At 41.5% G+C, this 21,883-nt stretch overlaps 1 protein-coding gene across 1 annotated transcript in view; it reads left to right on the top strand.

Annotated features, from left to right (window-relative positions):
• Positions 1–21,883, top strand: part of LOC124291758 (transmembrane protease serine 9-like) — a 35,999-nt gene continuing 14,116 nt past the window's right edge. Inside the window, exons 1-13 of the mRNA XM_046728831.1 lie at positions 1–60; positions 213–307; positions 1,176–1,468; positions 2,359–2,513; positions 3,682–3,736; positions 4,282–4,382; positions 11,991–12,129; positions 13,232–13,341; positions 13,782–13,870; positions 14,765–15,036; positions 16,091–16,239; positions 16,730–16,784; positions 17,602–17,723. Coding sequence (XP_046584787.1) covers positions 1–60; positions 213–307; positions 1,176–1,468; positions 2,359–2,513; positions 3,682–3,736; positions 4,282–4,382; positions 11,991–12,129; positions 13,232–13,341; positions 13,782–13,870; positions 14,765–15,036; positions 16,091–16,239; positions 16,730–16,784; positions 17,602–17,723 — 1,695 coding nt within the window. The remainder of the gene's footprint in view (positions 61–212; positions 308–1,175; positions 1,469–2,358; positions 2,514–3,681; positions 3,737–4,281; positions 4,383–11,990; positions 12,130–13,231; positions 13,342–13,781; positions 13,871–14,764; positions 15,037–16,090; positions 16,240–16,729; positions 16,785–17,601; positions 17,724–21,883) is intronic.

Raw genomic sequence — 21,883 nt, 5'->3', positions numbered from 1 at the left:
ATGCCTCTCTTCAGGGTCGTTGGTGGCCTTGACGCGAGGCCAGGCAGTTGGCCGTGGATGGTATGTACCACCAGAGTGAGTGAGTGGGTGGGTGGGTGGGTGAGTGAGCATTCAACGTATTCTCCAGACATGCCATACTCGATTACACGTGCTATCATATAAGAAGTCGAAATGTCGATGCAATAAATATCTGAACTCACTTCTTATTCCAGATATCCCTGAAGCAAAACAAGCTTGGACAGATTTGGTGTGGGGCCAGCCTGATTGACAGACACTGGGCGGTCACAGCTGCTCATTGTTTTACAGGGTATGCCGTCCGACTGTCGTTGTGAATGAAACACAAGTGTACATGACGATTCTAAATTCTTATGTAAAGCAAACTGATGTAATGGTATTTTTGTATCTGTTTTAATACTAGGTAAAAGTGAAATCAACAATAAATGTTTTTTTCGATGGTGATATATATTAATCGGATGTCATAGTGAACTGGAGCTTAAACTTACAGCTTAAAATTAGGCTATGGACACCAAAAATGGGCTTGCTACGTTGTACCCATGTGGGGAATCGAACCCGGGTCTTGGGCGTTTTAACAACTGGGTTACCCCACCGTCCCACTAAGCAACTGTCATGCCCAAACAACAATTGTACGTGCGTGTGACCCTCCCCTTATTCAACCCCTGCCCAGCCACAATGTTATATAACATGTCTCTCAATATTTTGATGCGGGGCCCTAAGAGATTGTTTTTCTAACTTAACATTTCAGAGTAGTATTGTCCGTCATGTTGCGTATGTTTAGAACACCAATTCTGACAACAATATTCCTAGTATACTTTACAAGAAATAAATGCTGAGGAACACGAGTTTCAAAGTCAAACATTTCAAAACGACTGAATGGAAGTCGTTTTTTTATCTGTATAACCATCCCTGATACCTGAGATGGTGAGGATGGCGTCGTATTTGGCTGTGTAGAATTACCTCCCTTAGACGAGACATGATCCAATGAACGTGAGCTCGCATCCCCGATTATACCCTTGCTTCAACAGCACCATCGTGTTTTTGAAGAACAATGAGTTGGCACTCAATGAGCTGTATCACATAAGGCTTAACATGCACATTAACAAGCCAAACTGACAGCCGTGTTACACTCCTATACTTACACGCTTGTATGTGTACAGGCCGTTCTCCGACCCCGAGGAGTGGACGGTCCAGCTAGGGCGGTACAACACTACCCCCAAAACTGAGGAGATGACGGGGGTAGAGAGGCGGATCGGGAGACTTTACAAGCACCCAAGATTCGGAGAAGAGTCCCTCAACAACGACATCGCCCTTATAAAACTGGACGCAGCTGTGGACTTCAATGACGTCATCAGTCCTCTTTGTCTGCCAGATGCCAACGTGGATGCCGACGTTGAGATCAAGTCTGGGACGGAGTGCCTTGTCACAGGATGGGGAGTCACAAGCAAAGAAGGTAGATGCAGCAACAGTGGTGTTGTTGCAGTAGTCGTAGTCGTAGTCGCAGTGGTACTAGCAGTAGTGGCAGCAGCAACGTATAGTAGTAGGAGGAGGAGGGGGAGCAGCAGCAGCCGTAATATTATAGTTATTCATCAACAGTCAGCAAGACTGACCACCAATGGGTCCAAAGAAAACGGTGTCTCCCTAGAACCATTCGTCAGATTGCAGTTTCATGCTGCCTACCGTAGTTGAACAATGTCTTTAGAGACTCCTCTCCAAGTCTCAACTAGCGCTATATAAATAGTTTTCTGTAACATGTGTCAGCAATTTGTCGTTTGTCCATATTGAGTTAGGCCACTCGAACAGTTTTGACTCTTGTCACTTTCCTACTAACATAGCACTGATCTCCCAACGTAACATATTATATCAATGCGTGGATCCCTAAACATCCAATGTTTAGTTAATGTTTGGGGGAAATGAGAATAGGGGCCGTAGTTCTAAACTTTCTCAGAATTTAAGGTTAAACATTAGAGTAGAAAATATTGATAAATGTGTGTTACCATTTTCTTAAGACCTAATTATAAAGCCTGATTAGTTTTAAGACTACTCTCAGCGTCCTCGCAAATAGTATTCTTACGAAAATTCTGAGACGTTTTATTAACACGGCCCCGGTGTTTTCGACGACGGAATTTAAGAATGTAATTTATGATATAGACTTTAGGGAGCGTGTAAGTTTTGGGACAGTAAATATCCTCAATCAGGAATAATATCTGTGGATTTAACGAGTTCTGTCGACGGTTTATTTCTGATAAAGGATATTTACTGTCATATTAAAACACATTCAGTGATTCGCGTGATAACCTCTATTAGGTGTCCATAATAGTGTGATTGTGTGCATCTGTGCAGGACCACCCGGTGAGAACGTGCCCCACGTACTGCAGCAAGGTCTGGTACCACTCATCTCTGCACGAGACTGCCGAAATTTCCCCGGGTTCGCTCGTTCCGTCACTCGTGATATGATGTGTGCAGGCTACACTGAAGGAGGTGTTGACACGTGCTTTGTGAGTCCAATTCTTACTTCACATTTTCCTGCATTCATGTTTGATAATTAAGATATAGATCTATATTGTAATAAACTGGTTCTTATTTCACAAAAGGGATCACGTGATTACCTTGATTACCTATATGCAACAAAATGGAAAAATATCTGTTGACTTCCATTTGACGGCACAAACGCTTCCATCGACTGAAATCATAATGTCGATTTTGTCATGCGATTTTGAAAGAGCCACTCATAAACTCGTTTATCCAGCCACAGTGTAACTCGGAAATCCCGCTAGTGTTCAGCAAGAGTGCAAACTGAACTTCCTCAGTCGGTTAGCTCCCTTGCTTCTGGGAGATGTCAATGCAGGGGCGACCCTTGAGTCTCCATAAGAGCGGCACGAGTCCGTGGTTACTGTTAAATAAGTCAACATTTACTAGAAACAGGGAATTCCCTTCCTATGATGAGTAAACAGAAGCGACAAAATATTGACATCGTCATGTTCCCAAGTATATAAATAAATAAATATGTGAAACAAGTGAAATGGCTGATACTTTAAAAATTAAGAGAATTATAAATACAAATGTATTCGCGTCCAAAGATTTTCACACAGTTTTCACAATATTATTGGTTAAAGACATGTTCCTGTTCAATAATACTTATTTTAAATAACATGCGCAAGTGTTCTGACGCAATTTACGAAAAAAGGCCTGTTATTTTTAGAAATAGCTTCTGGGTGAAGTTGAACTGGTCTTCAGTAACCAATGCTTCTCGTAAGAGGCGACTAACGGGATCGGGTGGTCAGGCTCGCTGACTTGGTTGACACATGTGATCGTATCCCAATTGCGCAGATCGATGTTCATGTTGTTGATCACTGGATTGCCTGGTCCAGACTCGAGTATTTACAGACCGCCGCCATATAGCGGGAGTAAGGCGTGAAACAACACTCACTCACTGATGCAGATATGCATCGCGCTCCTTATGTCTGAAGAACATAAATGGGTTAAACAACAAACAATCAACCATCCACATGAAAACATTTGATAACGTTCAGAAAAGTTCCGAAAGATTTCATCATTCCTGAAATGATGCAGATCTAAGATACATTGGTCCCATCGTTACCATTGTGTAGAGAACAAAACTGTCGTACGTTCAGTGGTTTACTGTAAATATGTTTGTGTTTTCAGGGTGACAGCGGCGGCCCCCTTCAGTGCCAGGTGGGATATAACTGGTACCTAGCAGGTAAACAGTGGAGGAATATAGCGACGAAATATAGTGATGATAAAATACTCATACCTAATAATACAGTAGAACAACGCTAATCGAGTACGCTTTTATCCAGCTTTCAGCAATAATCTAGCAAACGTACGGTGGGGCTAATAGAAATGGGTTTCACTGTATCCATGTCGAGAATGGGGGTTCGATGTGACGAGCGAACGCGTTACCCCACTTTTCCGACTTGAGACATCAGCATGGATAAATGGGGTGTCACGGAGCGTATTAGATAGCCCCGTGCTTTTGTGGGTTTCACAGTGCTGAAACACTGAGATACCACCCCGCAGTGTTACATGGATGTTCAGACACACTATACTGACTCCGAGCCGACCACTTTGTCGTCTTTGTGTTATCGATTTAATGCCGACCGTCGGGCAGAGTGACAGAGAGAGCCATTTTTTAACTTCTTTTGGTATCAAACTACCGTCCGGGCAGACGGTGGACCATCAGCTGGACCATGTAGATAGTGTGTTAATAGAGATTTAAATCTCATTTTGTTATCTTCCATCAAGATGACAATGCAGTTCTACGAAATGGTGTCCCACAATGCATCGATGTCAACATGAAATCAGAGGTTCCAGAGGATCTCGCATATACAGACATCAATGAAGCAGTAAATTTATTTACCAGTGTATTCCAGGAAGCAGCAGCGCATACCAGGACTGTGTATCACAACAGACATAACATGAGTTCTAGTGATAAATCTCAACCTCCATGGTGGGATGAAGAGTTGGAACAATTAAAACATGATAAATATTCTGCACTTAGAGCTCATAGAGATAATAATCAAGATCTGGATATATTTAGACAACTTCGTAATCTGTTCAAGAAGACATTCAGTATCAAGAGAGATAATTACATGTATACACAGAGACAGAAACTTGTTGAAGCCAGCAATGATCCTAAGCAGTTTAGGGAATTACTCAAACAGTTTAAAATGTCTAGTAATATATCTGCCTCTATTTCTTGTCAACAGTGGCTAAATCACTTTTTATCCTTACTTTGTGTCAATAAAACAGATGTTCTAAATGATGTTGAGTCTCATTCCAATTGTGATAGGCCATTACTTAATGCAGCAATCACTCAACAAGAAGTTTTGTTTCATGTTATGAATATTTCTACTAATAAGTCACCAGGACCAGATGGTGTAGCTGGAGAATTTCTTAAAGCTTCTAGTACTTATATTGTACCCTTTCTTACTTCCATTTTTAATGAAATATTTGACAGTGGCAATTTCCCTAAAAGCCGGAGTAAGAGTATAATATGTCCTTTATTTAAATCTGGCCGTAAAGATGACCCTAATAATCCCTCATTATCCCTCATTATCAGGCATATCCCTCACTGACTCTGTTTGTAAAATATTTACTTCTATTTTGAATAAACGCCTTCAGAAATGGTGTGATATTAATGAAATTATTAGTGAGTCCCAAGCAGGCTTTAGAGCTAATTATTCTACAACTGATCATATATTTTCCCTCCAGGCTTTAATTCAGAAATATTCTTGTAAAAAGTAGGGTAGGTTTTATTGTCTTTTTATTGATTTTTCCAAAGCCTTTGACACCATTAAGCATGATGTTTTACTTCAGTCCCTCTCTGAAGTTGGTATATGTGGTAAAATCTTTAATGTTGTAAAAACAATGTATCAGAATTTATCAGCTTGTGTTAGAACAGCAAACGGTTTGTCTAAATATTTTTCTTGCAATATTGGTACCCGTCAGGGATGTGTTTTAAGCCCTCAACTATTTATTATCTTCATTAACAAGTTATGTACTTTAATGGAATTGGAGGGTGGTTCAGGTGTAACTGTTTCATCAGATTTTAATAATGTATGTTCACTTATGTTTGCTGATGATGTCTCGGCACTGTCTGATACATGCAACCAATTACAGAAAAAGATTAATGTTCTTGAGAAATTTTGTAAACTCACTGGTATGTCAGTAAATCTTAAAAAGACTAAGATTCTTGTTTTTAGAAATGGTGGCCCTCTAAGAGATAATGCAAAATGATATTACAATGGTAAACAAATTGAATGTGTATCCTTTTATAAATATTTAGGACTTGTATTTACACCAAAACTTGTCTGGAGTAAAGCACAGACATGTCTTGTTTCTCAGGCCAATAAGGCATTATTTTCTGTAAATAACTTCCAAAGAAAAGTGGGTAGTGTCAATTGTAAAGATTTGTTTAAAATATTTGATTGTATGATCTCACCTATATTATGTTATGGAGCTGAAGTTTGGGGCACCAGTTATTGTAAACTCATAGAGTCTGTACAAATTAAATTTTGTAAGTATTTCTTAAAAGTTGGTAAATCAACTTGTAATAATGTGGTACTTGGAGAATGTGGTAGACTCCCTTTACAAATTGTATATATGACTAAGGTTATCAAATATTGGTGTCATTTATTGTACTTACCCCCAAACAGACTCCCAAAACACTGTTACAAAATGCTGAAATCATTAGATGATGTTGGACGTGTAACTTGGGTAACTAATGTTTAACATATTTTTTTACTTATGGTTTTGGCTATGAATGGGTCAGTCAGGATATTGGTAATGTCAAGTATTTTATGTTTCTTTTTAAACAAAGACTGACCGATAATTTAAAGCAATCCTGGTATTCTTCCATTGAAAATTCACATAATACTGTTTATTATTGTCAGTATAAGACTCTGTTAGATGTAGAAAAAAACTTAAATTGTAATATTTATTTAAATTTGAGATCTGCCCTTTCAAAATTTAGATGCGGAAACTTTAATCAAGCAATAGAGACTGGGAGATATGAAAATATTGCTTCGAATGAAAGATTTTGTTTATTTTGTAAATCCAAAGGTATTAATGTTGTTGAAGATGAGTGGCATATTTTGTATATTTGTGAATGTTCTCTGATATTCGAGGGAAATATATTGGGAAATATTTAAGTAAGCCGCCGACGATAAACAACTTTATCCATATTATGCAATCTGCTAATGTCGATGTGATTAAGAATGTTTCTTTATTCTTATATAATGTACAAATTAGAATTAAGAGCAGAACATTTTTATAAATCATTGTGTACCATTCATGTGATGTGTGATCACGCATTTGACTGTATTATGGGCCAGTGGCCTTTTACTGAATAAAACTGTCTGTCTGTCTGTCTGAAATCAGAGGTTCGAGATTAAGAATGAATTCTCTGTTCATGTTGGTAGTGGTCCCCTATGATGCTTCACTGTGTTATGACATTCATGCTTTGCCCTCGATCATAGTTTCCTTCACTATAGTCTTGTGTCTCCGTCCACAGGTATCACTAGCCATGGTATCAATAAAACCTGTGCCGAACCCGAGAAACCCGGTATCTACACCAACGTCCTGAGATACACAGACTGGATATACTGGCACATGTTCCTGGACCCCTTCTTCTAGACGACACCTGGACCCCTACTTCTACTTGACACCTGGATTCTACCTGACACCTAGACCCCTACTTCTACATGACACCTGGATTCTAGCTGACACGTGGACCCCTACTTCTACCTGAAACCTGAATCCCTACTTCTACCTGACACCTGAACCCCTACTTCTACCTGACACCTGAACCCCTACTTCTACCTGACACCTGAACCCCTACTTCTAGACGACACCTGAATCCCTACTTCTAGACGACATCTGAAGCCCTACTTCTAGACGACATCTGAAGCCCTATTTCTTGACGACACCTGAACCCCTACTTCTACCTGACACCTGAACCCCTACTTCTAGGCGACACCTGAACCCATACTTCTAGACGAAACCTGAACCCCTACTTCCACTTGACACCTGGACCCCTACTTCTACCTGACACCTGAACCCCTACTTCTAGACGACATCTGAAGCCCTACTTCTAGACGACACCTGGACCCATACTTATAGACGACACCTGAACCCGTACTTCTAGGCGACACCTGGACCCCTATTTATAGACGACACCTGAACCCCTACTTCTAGGCGACACCTGAACCCCTACTTCTAGGCGACACCTGAACCCATACTTATAGACGACACCTGAACCCCTACTTCTAGACGACACCTGAACCCATACTTATAGACGACACCTGGATTCTACCTGACACCTGAACCCCTTAACCCCTGAATTTTTTTTGTAGATTTTGCCCATAAACACAGCGCGTCATGAATCAGAGGATGAGTAGTTAATATCCAATCAGTATATCAACATCATATAATGCACCAATACGGCTGTGACAGTCGGGGTGCACAAATCGCCGGTTATTACTGTAACTGAATACTCTTCTGTTTCTAGATACCTTTATATATACATGTGCATGTATTAGTGTTTAACAAGTTGCCAAACAACGCCTTGCTTTAATAAACCACTGTATGTTGAACCCTCTCTTGGGTTTGTCGCTGCATGTATTGACCTTGTAGCATGATATGTTTTGCTGACGATATATATCTGTGTGTGATGGAAACCCAGGGAGTACATTGTCGCTTTGTAGCTTGTCGCCCTTACCACAGACGCTTGTAACGCCAAAACACTAGCACCAAGCACCTTTGCACCTTTTCAGTGCGGGCCAAGGCCAAGATCGTCAAAGGCAAATGGGTACGGTACATACTTGACTGACATCATTGTCAGTAAACTCATTGTGGCTGCTAGGTTTTTGTGTCTTTCAAGAAATTACAGTGAGCCCACTGACAAATGCCACCGAATCAGCGAAACTAGGAATTCAGCCAGTTAACGGTACAAATTCTGAGCAGGGATTTTGGTTCTGAATCGCAAAGTAATGACATTTAGAAATTTCCGAAGAGGCTTGCTCCCAAAGTGCGGCTTTGATTTGTGTCATCTTTATCTCATTTTGTCATCAAGTCTATTGGCTTGAAATGCGTGTGTAGTTGTATAGGGGTGTGTAGTTGTATAGGGGTGTGTAGTTGTATAGGGGTGTATACAGTGAGCGTTGTTGAATTCGTCCTACAACGTACTTGGTGTGTTCACCTTGTTACAATCCTTTACTTTCATACAGTGCTACCTTGGTGTACTGGCGCTAAAAGCCCCTGTGAATGAGCAGTTCTAAGTGGGAGATACTAACGTCGATTCCACACCATGCCACAGCCACCCAAAGCCTCCAGTCTGACGTTGAAGCTGGAGAGTTAGATAAAGCCAGAGGCAATCTTTGTTTTGATTGGCGGTCAAAATGGACATGCCATATCCCCCAATATAGATTCTACTTGTAAAGGAAAAAACGATCTCATACAAACACACGCACACGCAAATTCCCTACGTCATATTTCCCCAAGTTTCACTCTTCTAATCTCTGATAAACAAGTGTGCGTGTTCTAACAAAACACTGTTTAAAAACAGATTACAGTACATAAATAGGTTGAAGAGAGCACGAGTAAATATAACTCCTTGCTGTCAAGTTTTGTAACTATGCCACCTACATTGCGACATGATAACGCCATTATCTGCCATACATTCTGTGCCTGACCAGCCCGTGATGGACAAACACAGGAAAACAAGCATGGTGTTTACTGTATGGCCTCTTCTTAGACGCAATCAGAATATATCCAATTACGTTTGTTTTTAAATCTATATAATTGTCAGCAATATGTGTTTTCAATCAACTTACTTGCACACGTTAACCGGAGGATATGCTCAAGACGAGATTGTTTAGTTTGTTTAACGCCACAAGCAACATTATTCCAGCTTTATGACATCGGTCTGTAAATACTCGTGTCCGCACCAGACAATCCAGTGACTGGCATTATGAACATCGATCTACGTAACTGGCATATGCACAAACCAAAACAGCAGCCTGACCTACTGAGACCCTATTCACAAAATGTTCGCAGCACTATGTCATTCGAAAGATTGTGAGTGAGTGAGCATGGTTTTACGCCGCTTTTAGCAATATTCCAGCAATATCAGGGTGGGGGTCACCAGATATGGGCTTCACACATTGTAGCCATGTGGGGGATCGAACCCGCGTCTTCGGCGTGACGAGCGAACGATTTAACCACTAGGCTACCCAACCGCCCCCGTAAGCCTGTAGTTGAGTATTGAGTTACGATAGGTCGTAACGTTACGACCGCTTTGTGGATCGGGACCCTGATGTCATTGTTCGCCTCTTTCAACATCAGGGGGTGCTGAAGAGCAATCATTGTAAACCGGATCTTAGCAAACAAGAAAATATCACGAAATACATAGCCGATTTCAAAAGTGATATCACAGAGGATCATTTAGTGATAGTTTCCTGAAATGTTTATCGGACTTACGGGTAAAATCTGAAAAGCCCGTGGGACCTACGGGTAACTGAATTGAAAATATACGCATTTGTATTTTTTCAAAACGATTACGTATAACATGTCACATTTGGCCAACCAGGTTCTGGTTATTCCCAGTATATTGTTAGTTGTTTAGTCTAAGTTTAACTTAACCCTGAAATGCATGACATTTATAAAAAACGTTTCTCTCGAAATTGAATGAAAACTAGTTTTTATAAAGCATTTCTGTGTTGAGCAAGTGTTACGATATGTTTCGGTTTTTGTTTTATTTAAACCCTGAAACGCTAAATATGGGAAGTACTTTAACACTTTAATGTAAAGGAAACAGTGCCTACGTGCTTGTTCATCGGCTTGACCTACTTCCGTGAAGTAGGCTACTGCGTTAATGTACTGTGAAAAGACATCAGGGAGATGATTGCTCAATAGTCAAAACAATGGCGTAAGAGGACAGAACTGAAGCCATTTTGTTTCAAACATGCATGTGTTCATCAAACATTTTCAAGGAAAATATTGCACATCTAATCTAATGAAAGTTTTCTTGCTTTCTACTGTCGTAATGGTTACTTGTTTAATCCTTTTAGCTTCAACATATAATTGTTGACAAGTGTGGATAGCAATGAAATAATAATACGTAATATCGTACACATATCTAGATTCCCTCTCTTAAGGACCAGAAAAAATGCAAATCAAATGTGCTCTGTGCAAACTTTGACCAATCTAATTGAAAGATTCTTGGGTTCCTTAGCCACTCAGATGCCAGCTTACTACCATTCGTATTGGCTCCCAAAACACCTGATGTAATCCGTGGTTTTCAATTATCCATACATATTGTTTCAGTCGGATAGTCGAGAAATGAGTGAGTGAGTATGGTTTTACGCCGCTTTTAGCAATATTCCAGCAATATCACACATTGTAACCATGTGGAGAATCGAACCCGGGTCTGAAAGTTCTTTGAGTTTTTATCTGAGTTCATGATAACCGCCAAAGCACACATATATACTTCATCTGAATGTATACACAGTGGGACAATTTCTTTATTGACATTAACAATCCCCGATCATATACCTTCTCAAGGTACAGAAAATAGCATGTCTGAAGTTGTCTATCACTCGCACCGAGAATGTACACGCCAAGATGATGATTGGCTGACGTGAAAGTTCATCTGACCTGACCTTCCATAGACATGTCCTGTAATCTGAGGCCACACACTCAATCGTTACCTGGTATTTGTTATGAAGCATAGCTATTTTTATCCGTTACAACTGATAAACGAAATATTTTGTTAAAAATCTTTGGACCTACATATTTTTGTCACGTAAAAGCTAGCAACACGGCACGGAGCGTGCTGCTGACGGCGTATTCATGGCAACTCTGTGATTCGAACCTACAGTTATGGGTACCTGGTATGCCTAAGGGAGGCAAATCTGCATAGCAAATTTGAGCGCTTCAGACGACTGAGCCATTCATAATTTCTAAAATAACAGAAATGTCACTATTTGGTCAATCAAAGTAATATTAAATCGAAGATTATTACGAGTTAAATTTAATTAGACATATTGCGAATGAGCACACTTCTTATCAACAAGATGAGCCAATTCAAGCTGACAGCTCTCAGTAGATATCACCCTTCCCTGCGAATTCACCGTACTGGATAAAACTGAATGCCTTCCTAACCATGCAACAACCATGCTCATCTATCACAAAGCTACCCCTACCACAGGCCCTACACAAGAAAATATTACGGGTGTGGTCAGTCATTAAATCAAGATAACCCGAAACTATGACCCGTTGAAACAATTGCCGCGCTTTCACAATCCCACCTACACACTTTGATAAACTCAATCCACATATGCCTAGTTTCTGACATACCTCAAGTCTGGAGCAATCTGACCAAGTTGGATATCCTTGACACCGAAAAGTCAAGAAGATCCTGAACCACGCTGTTGTGTCGTCACTACTGAAAGAAAATATTGTTAATCGCCATATCACTATGGAAGGAAATAAGCACTTGCTACCATGTGAACGTGAGTCGTAGATCACGTGGATTTTCACACACAGGAACGATGTGGAGCGCCCCGTTCCTCATTACCTTGGTAACATTAGGTAGGTATAAGTGTCTTTATTACCAGACACCTGGCAGTATCCAGATATACTGAGGTGCTTCTTTATATGAATTTGTTTACTACATATAAAGGTCTTTCTGAACATTCTGACTTTTACCCTCACGTACCTTGGATTTTATCATCAGAGGTAACATTTCAACCAGCCTAAATCAAGTGACTTTAGCTTATTGGGTGCAGATTATTAGGGTGTAGATTGTTTCTAGGTTCGTCAGAGCTACACCCTTCCTGGCAACCGATCCTGGTCTAAAGACCATCATGCTTAGGTGTCAGAATCGGTGATTAGCTGGTTGTTCATCATCGTATTCTTGTGGCAACATCGTTGTTCATGATATGATATGAATCACTGGCGTTGTGCATCTAGAATGTGGTCAAGTGTAACAGACCTGTGCGCCGTTATACATAGCGACCTCAGTGCGAAGAAGATCATAAATCCCATACTTAACAAAGACTTAAAGCGCTAAGGTTTTTTTTCGTGATGCGAGTCTAACTGATTTGTTTTGAAATTACCACTGAACGCTTTAAAAACTGAATAATTATTCACATAGATGACCAGAGATAGATGTACCATGTCTGTGTATCCGTGGCGACCATTGGAAAGTATTCTTGTATTCGTTCGGCGTTTACGTATATGTTGATACCTTTATAAAGCAAATTCATAACGTCAATGCCAGAGCATGAAGCAGCGTTTCAACTAATGTATAACGACAAGTTCCTAAAATCTTTCAGGTTTACCATTTTTAATATTATCCGATCAGTGATTGCTCATCGCACCCGAGAGGCCTGGGTTCGATTTGACCCGACATATCTCCATTGTAAGCAGTCGCTATTTGGTACAGCGAGAATATGCTGAAATATTGTTAAATATACCGGTATTTCCGCCATCAACTTATCTGGCAGTTGGGTAGATTAGTGATTTAAGAGTTCGCTTGTCACAACGAAGAACCGGGGTCGATTTTCTATAGTGGTACAGTGTGTCCTTTTCTGGTGTCCCCTGGCGGTGTAAAACTATACTGATTCACTCCAACTTGTCTTTTAACTGTTATGGCATTGACTGAACGTCGTATCATCACTTCTTTCAACAGTGACAACGTCGGCGGAATCCAACGTCACTTGCGGTGTTCCGAAGGTGGTTCCTGCAACGTCGCGTGTCGTGAACGGTCAGGAAGCCAGGCATGGGGCATGGCCATGGATGGTATAAAGATCGTTTTTCTGTATATCTTCACTACCTGATACAGTATACTTATACTATATTTATCACATGCCAAACCGTTGAACTCGTGTAGTTTCTATCAAATCGTATAATAAACACATCCTATTAAGCTGGAAACCAATTTGACCAGAACATGTACGTGCTGTGGCTGGTCTCGGCCAAGGTAGTTACATAATTTAACAGGTTGTCTTCATGAGTACATACTAGTCAATAAAAGGAAACTAATAATTTCTATACTGATACTTAATTTTAGCCTAAAATAATTGGCCATTGATTGTAATGATTGTCAACTGAGTGTGTGCAAAACATGATCGAGCTATGAACAAGGTTGCACACGGACAGTGCGTTTTGAGACAGATGGCATGACCTAAGGGATACGGAGGAGTGTCAATAGTCACGTTACCCACATTCTTGACTTCCAGGTCCTACTCCAGGAAATGACCGTGCCTGTATGTGGCGGCGCCATTTTGAACAACCGTCTCATACTGACGGCAGCGCACTGTTTTGACGAGTAAGTACCTATGCTCCTGTGTCAGTTCACACTGAAATAATCCCAAAGCTTGGCCAACTCCTGTCGTCAATGTCAAGGCTACGACGTGAAATGGCGTTTAACGTCATACAAGCACTGTGTATCATTCTGCTAGCGCTCGTCTGCTATAATTCTGGTTATACAATGTCAGCCCACTGAGATACCACGCCACAGTGTAACATGGATACCCAACTCAGACACAGTATGATCATGATGACTTAGAGCAGTCCTTGTTTTATCCCACAAAATACCGAACGCCATTCAGGGTGACAACAAGTTCAATATTATAACGTCATGACGAAGCCGGAATCCAACCACCGACCTTCCGCTCTCCGAGCAGTCTCTCTGTCTTCAACACTTTGAACACAGTAGATCGCATGTCAATGCAAATGGGACGTAACGCAAGGGTCGCTTTGCACAAGTGCTGTTCGGTTTAAGTTTCCAATCAACAATCAGGTATCTTGACCTTTTCAGGGTGAAGGAGCCAGAGCAGAGATTAACCCCGCACTCAGCAATACATGCTACAAGACGGTGGACTGTCAATTTAAACCCGACAAACGAGTGACTGCTATTCGCTATTGGGTTCGATACGCGTTCAACAACGTTACCAAATCCGATCCATTTGGTCGTTTCTTACTATGTGCTTACAATGCTGGGGAACCATCCAAACCCCGACAGGGCGAGTATAAGGAGCTTTATAAACAAGGGCAAGGTCATGTTATGTGCTGGTTAATTCGGAATTCTTTTGTATCAGTAAAATATAACGCTAGCAAATGAATGTTTACTGAGGCATGAATATTAAAGTAGGTCTGCTCGCGAATGAATCATTCTGTTCTTAGAATGTTATCAAACTAATGAGATATATCATCTTTCCAGAGCCAGAAGCCGAAACGTTGCGCGATGGAGGGCGACAGGTGGCAAGCACAACGCTGACAGGTATGATGTCACGCAACGCACGTACCACTTGAAAAAGCTCGTGATTCACGAAAATTACGACAGCCACACCGTCCTAAACGACATAGCCCTTCTCCTGCTTCATGAGACGATCGACTACACCGACTACATCCGGCCTGTGTGCCTACCATCTTCCTCCGAGCGTCTCTACGTTGGCCAGCACTGCTACTTAGCGGGATGGGGAGACACTCTAGGTAGGACATGCGACCTATGTGAGGGAATGCCCGTGCCGATCCCGGTCTTCAGGATCATCTGCATGTTGTAAGAGGCGGCTCTTACTATTCCATACTATTTGGAAGTTGATGCAGATATGACCTGTAAAGATCCGGGTTGGAATTGATCTTCAGTAGCCCATGCTTGTCGTAAGAGGCGACTAACGGGATCGAGTGGTCAGGCTCGCTGTCTTGGTTGACACATGTCATCGTATCCCAATTGCATAGATCGATGCTCATGCTGTTGATCACTGGATTGTCTGGTCCAGATTCGATTATCTACAGACCGCCGCCATATAGCTGGAATATTGCTGAGTGCGACGTAAAACAAAACTCACTCACTCCTGCACATCTTACAAAGTCATGGCGATGTGGTTGTCGGATGAAAAGAAACGGCGATAACGTGGACGTCCAAACTGACCGGTGAAGTGGCGTTTATAATCGACGTCCAAACTAACCGGTGAGGTGGTAGTTACGTCGACGTGCAAACTAACCAGTGAAACGGCGTTTAAAATCGACGTCCAAAATGACAGGTGAACTGGCGTTTACATCGACGTCCAAACTAACCTGTGAGATGGTATTTACATCGACGTCCAAACTAACCATGGAAGTGGTATTTACACTGACGTCCAAACTAACCATGGAAGTGGTATTTACACTACCGTCCAAACTAAACGGTGAAGTGGCGTTTACATCGACATCCAAACGTCCAACACTACCTTCAGCCCGAGATGACGTTTACAGAGCACATGTGATGACACAATGTTGCTGAATTTGTTACCTCGACGTCAATATATTGTCCTGTTCCGTAATCGTTCCTGTTTGCGTTTATTTATTGTTTATCATTATAAACAGTTGCAAATTAGATATGCCGGTCTTGCGTTAAGCAATATTTACTCACTCACTCATTCTAGGAAAATGGGTACCACAAGAATTAAAATGTGCATAGGTGTGCTTATCATATACACATATACGACACAATTAATCACGTAGGTATTAATTACGGAGGTATAAATAGTAACCTGATCTGTCCTAGGGACCGGCAACGACAACGTCCTGAACCAAGCGCTTCTCCCCGTGATCAGCGACAACGTGTGCAGCAGGCCTGATTGGTACGGTTCCGAGTTCACGCCCGGTACAATGCTGTGTGCCGGCTACTCGGTGGGGAAGAAGGATGCATGCAGTGTAAGTATTTCATCCTCATCCCCATCTCATCCTCATACTCATCCTTATCCAACAACACAGTTGGTCAGCAGAATTGTACGCCGCTCTGAACAATACTCAGGCTGTTTGGAACCTGTCATAGCCCTTAAACTTAACCCCTGATGCAGTATTGAGAATATACAATAACAGTGGATAAAATATCTTTACATAGAATTGCCAAGGTCTAATTGGTGAAACGACTAGGTGTCGCCAATATTTCTTCAGTGTAATTAAACTATTTCGAAACATCGAACATGTCATGGTGAAGGACTTACATCATATGCATTCGGTTTGTTACCTGACGGTCCCAGGTAAATATGAATTATAATGTTTTGAATTGCTGTTTGTCCGTTTGTTTGTTTGTTTGTTTGTTTGTTTGTTTGTTTGTTTGAGGACAAATATACATGTCATTTATAGAAAACTTGGAGACTGCTCTATCAAGCTGTTTATTCAAAACAAAATTCATTCGCAGGGAGACAGTGGTTCGCCTCTGGTCTGCAAACACGGGGACATATGGTACGCTCAGGGTAAGAAGCTTCCCTCTGGTTTAAATTTTCCAGATTTTGACCTGTCAAGCCATTGAAGCACCCCGTTTTAGTTTTCTACCCTCAAACCAACCGTAAACACTTGAGTCATAACAACCAATAATAATGTGCATGAGCCTCTGTTTGGCGTAGCTCCAAAGGCCAGTATTACGGCTATCGGAAGTATAAACCTCTGTTTAGTGTTGCTCCATCAGACTAGTATTTGGGATACCGGAAGTATCACCTCCTGTTTAGTGCTGCTCCTTCAGCCCTTGTTTAGTGTTGCTCCAAAGGCCAGTATTACGGCTACCAGAAGTATTAACCCCTGTTTAGAGCTGCCCCAAAGGTCAGTATTGAGGCTACCAGAACTTTTACCCTCTGTTTAGTGTTGCACCATCAGACCAGTATTACGGCTACCGGAAGTATCACCCCCAGTTTAGTGTTGCTCCAAAGGCCAGTATTACGGCTACCGGAAGTGTTAGTTCCTGTTTAGTGTTGCTCCATCAGACCAGTATTACGGTTACCAGAAGTATCACCCCCAGTTTAGTGTTGCTCCATCAGACCAGTATTACGGCTACCAGAAGTATCACCCCCAGTTTAGGGTTGCTCCATCAGACCAGTATTACGGCTACCGGAAGTATCACCCTCTGTTTAGTGTTGCTCCATCAGACCAGTATTACGGTTACAGGAAGTATCAGTCCCTGTTTAGTGCTGCTCCAGGCCAGAATTACGGCTGCCGGAAGTATCACCCCCAGTTTAGTGTTGCTCCATCAGACCAGTATTACGGCTACCGGATATATCACCCCGTTTGGTGTTGCAGGTATAGCAAGCTGGGGTTACGGCTGCGCAGAACCCAAGTGGCCGGGGCTCTACACGGAGGTGTCCAAGTATGTACACTGGATACAAGCCAAGGCTACAGAACTGGGCTACCCAATACAATTATAAGTAAAAAATCATCTTTCTTTCATTACTTAATGAAGCGAACTTGAACATAACACATACTTACTGGCTTCACAAATCACTGATTTCAAATCTTCCATGTACAATTTACTTTACACACCCTATTGAAATGTCTTTTTCAAGTGTATATAGCACCATGCATTGTTGATCATTTGTCTACCTAATAAATTTCGTCAAGGCTTTTTTAGCCTTTTCCAGTGTCTTTTATCAGTTTTCAGTTTTCTGACAAGAGGTTGGATATTGTATCGGTTTTCTTCTCCATGTGCGTACAAGTAATGTTCTGAAACCAACGGTTCTAATCAGGACTACAGCTGTTTGTGAGTGACTGAATGTAGTTGTATTTTCGACAATATCCCAGTCACATTTTTTGTCGATTGTTGATTAACGTTCGGAGTTTTCAGATATTTACAGGTTAACAAGTGGCACAAAATGGCATTTAATAAACTGTAAAGTTTATGTCATAATATTCAGTCAGTCTATCCGGTTACACAGTTTTTAAGGTTTGGGTGCGTGCATGATGTTTACTTTACGTAACGTAACGTAACGTGGAATATAGGCGGTGCTTAACCCGCAACACTTACATACATGGCGTATATCATTCTATAATGTTTTGGACAGAGTAGAACATTGACTTTAAGGGTGCTTGTACTGAACTCAACATTATACAAACTGAATTTATCAACAACGCCTTCCAACCAGCACGCTGAAGTAACATGAGTAATGCGGTTCTAATCTTGAGTCAAATCGAAGCGACAAAACCTTTCCCACGTCCATAAGAAATCACTGCTAAAAGCAGAGTCGATTGTAACATTTTGCACCGGGTTAGAATTGATCTTTAGAAACCCATGCTTGTCGTAAGAGGGATCGGGTGGTCAGGCTGACTTGGTTGACACATGTCATCGTATCCCATTTGCGTATATCGATGTTCAAGCTGCTGATCACTGGATTGTCTGGTTCAATGTCTGGACTCGATTATTTACATATAGCTGGAATACTGCTGAGTGCGGCATTAAACACCAACCAACCAACCCACCATCATATCAGTATTACGGCTACCGGAGGTAAAAATAAATTCACTCACTGTATGTATTTCTTTCATGCAATACAAACATGAGATACTGTGGCGGCCGGGACACGAACTTCTAATAAACCTTGTCAATCGACACGAGGTGTTAGCCGACACCAGGACACCTAACCGACACCTAGGCCTACACACCTAGATGAAGAACAGCTGACACTCTGTACGGCATCATGCCCCTCACATCTAGAGTAGTGACGGTTGAAATACTGCATGCTCATGGCGTCTCAATGTTTCCGACAACACAACAATTATCAACATGGCCCAACAGTCTTAACCCCCTCAAAAAACGATGTAAACAATTTGCTAGATTTTGCCCATAAACACAGCGCGTCACTGTCAACGATCAGAGGATGAGTGGTTAAGATCCAATCAGGATATCAACATCATATATTGCACCAATACGGCTGTGACAGTCGGGGTACACAAAGCGCTGGTTATTACTGTAACTGAATACTCTTCTGTTTCTAGATACCTTGATATATACATGTGTATGTATTAGTGTTTAACATGTGGCCAAACAACGCCTTGCTTTAATAAACCACTGTATGTTGAACCCTCTCTTGGGTTTGTCGCTGCATGTATCGACCTTGTAGCATGATATGTTTTACTGACGAAATATATATATATCTGTGTGTGATGGAAACCCAGGGAGGACATTGTCGCTGTGTAGCTTGTCGCCTTTACCACGGACGCTTGTCACTGACGCGGTCTTAGCAGTATACAAGGGATGCAACGAGGCCAACACACGAGGTCAGTTCGTTGCAGGACAAATTCAACAAAATGATTTAGATATAAATAATATATACTGAGGGAAGAAAATAAGGTAAAACAAGGCTTTGTATCGCATAGCTTGTGAGGAAACCTGGAACAAATAAGGGAACACTTGTGCTTTCATGTGATCCCTTATTTTTTTGCCTCAGTATATATATGCCAAGATATAAATAATATAAATGCCAAGCAGATCGCTGTCTATTTATAGTGCGGGCCAAGGCAAAGGTCGTCAAAGGCAAATACGGCACATACTTGACTGAGATGAATGTAGGTAAACTCATTATAGCTGCTACGTTTTTGCGTCTCGGAAAAAAATTTCAGTGAGCCCACGGACAAATGCCAGCGAATCAGCGAAACAAGGAATTCGGCCAGTTAACGGTACAAATTCTGAGCAGGGATTTTGGCTCTGAATCGCAAAGTAATGATATTTAGGGCTACAGAAGACGCCATCTACTTATGTACGGCTCTGACTTTTGTCATCTTTGTGTCATTTTGTATGTAAATGGAAACGCGTATGTAATTATCTAGGGGTGTATACAGTGAGCGTTGTTGAATTCGTCCTACAACGTACTTGGTGTGTTCACCTTATTACAATCCTTTACTTTCATTCAGTGCTACCTTGGTGTTTTGGCGCTAAAAGCCCCTGTGAATGAACAGTTCTAAGTGGAAGATAATAACGTCGATATTCCACACCATGCCATAGCCACCCAAAGCCTCCAGTCTGACATTGAAGCCGGAGAGTTAGATAAAACCAGAGGCAATCTTTGTTTTGATTGGCGGTCAAAGATGGATCTGACATATCCTCCAATATAGATTCTATTTTTTAGGAAAATCACACAAACGCACACGCACATTCCCTACGCCATATTTCCCCAAGCTTCACTCTTCTAATCTCTGATAAACAAGTGTGCGTGTTCTAACTAAACACTGTTTAAAACAGATCACAGTACATAGACAGGTTGATAAGAACACAAGTAAATATAACTCCTTGCTGTCAAGTCGTGTAAGTATGCCACCTACCTTGGCGACATTATCTGCCATACAATCCGTGCCTGACCAGCCCGTGATGGACAAACACAGGAAAACAAGCATGGTGTTTACTGTATGGCCTCTTTTGACGTAGACAAAATCAGTATATATCATATTTACATTTTTTTACATCTATATACACTCTAAAAAACCGCAAAAGCCATTTTAGAAGAATATATTGCGTTAGTTTAAGAGCAATTATTTAGTGTAATTTCAATGGTAAAAAGGTGAAAATTCCAACGCCTATAGACAAAGAGTTCGCCAACACAACAGCAGCCTTTATTGTTGTGTTTCAGTTTACTTGAGTCCACAAGATTGCGTCAAAATCAGTACTTTGTATGGTCACCATTGGCAACAATTCATCCCCATGCTTCCTGACATGCGATGGCCAGTTGAAGAAGTGTCTGAAGTGTGTTTTGATGTTGACGTACACGTCGATCGAGTTCATCTCATAGGTGTTCTAGCGGGTTTATATCAGGTGATAGGGATGGCCATGGCAAGATATTCACGTAAGAATCAGCAAGGTGGCGGATCGTGACGCGTGCTGTATGTGAAGTAGCGTTGTCATGCTGGAAAGACGCCTTCCGTTGGTCCATAATTGGAAGCATTTTACATGCAGGGACTTCGTTCATGTACCGAAATGCTGTCAAATTCCCTGAACCACCACTAAACAGAGAGAGAGAGGGGGGTTATCAAAAGTGCATCTAGAACATTTTCAGTGCCGTATTCTACATTGCGTGATCGGATTCGGGGCAAAGTTGACTTGGAATGTGTACGATCGGGACCCGATGCCTTATTATCTCAGGAAGAAGAGCAGATGCTGGCCACTCATATTGAGATGATGTCTTCCTTATGATACGGCTACACACGTACGGAGGTTACAGCTTTGGCTACGGATCTTGCAGTTCGCCTTTGAAAGAAAACCAAGGATGAAAAACCCCTCTCGTTCCAATGGTTTCACAGCTTGTTGAAGCGATGGCCGGAACCTAAGGTTCAGAAACCACGTTCTCTGTAAACTATGCCAGCCAATTAAGCAACATCAGAGGAGACCATCAGCAAATATTTTGATGAGCTTGACACTATATTGGACAAGTACAACTTGAAAAATCGGCCTCAGTCTATCTACAACATTGATGAAAAGGGCATTGTACAGAACCTCCACCTCATGTAGTTTCATCACGCACCGATATCCCCGTGGCTGTGACAACACCCAGATCAAATACAACTACTGTTATAGGCAGTGGAAACGCCCTCGGCATGG

The sequence above is a fragment of the Haliotis rubra genome, unplaced genomic scaffold (assembly GCF_003918875.1).
Source record: "Haliotis rubra isolate DU_JTF1 unplaced genomic scaffold, ASM391887v1 Scf5, whole genome shotgun sequence".
In the NCBI taxonomy this organism is placed as follows: domain Eukaryota; kingdom Metazoa; phylum Mollusca; class Gastropoda; order Lepetellida; family Haliotidae; genus Haliotis; species Haliotis rubra.
The sequence above is the reverse complement of the archived record's forward strand: the minus strand, read 5'-3'. Positions and strand labels throughout refer to the sequence as shown.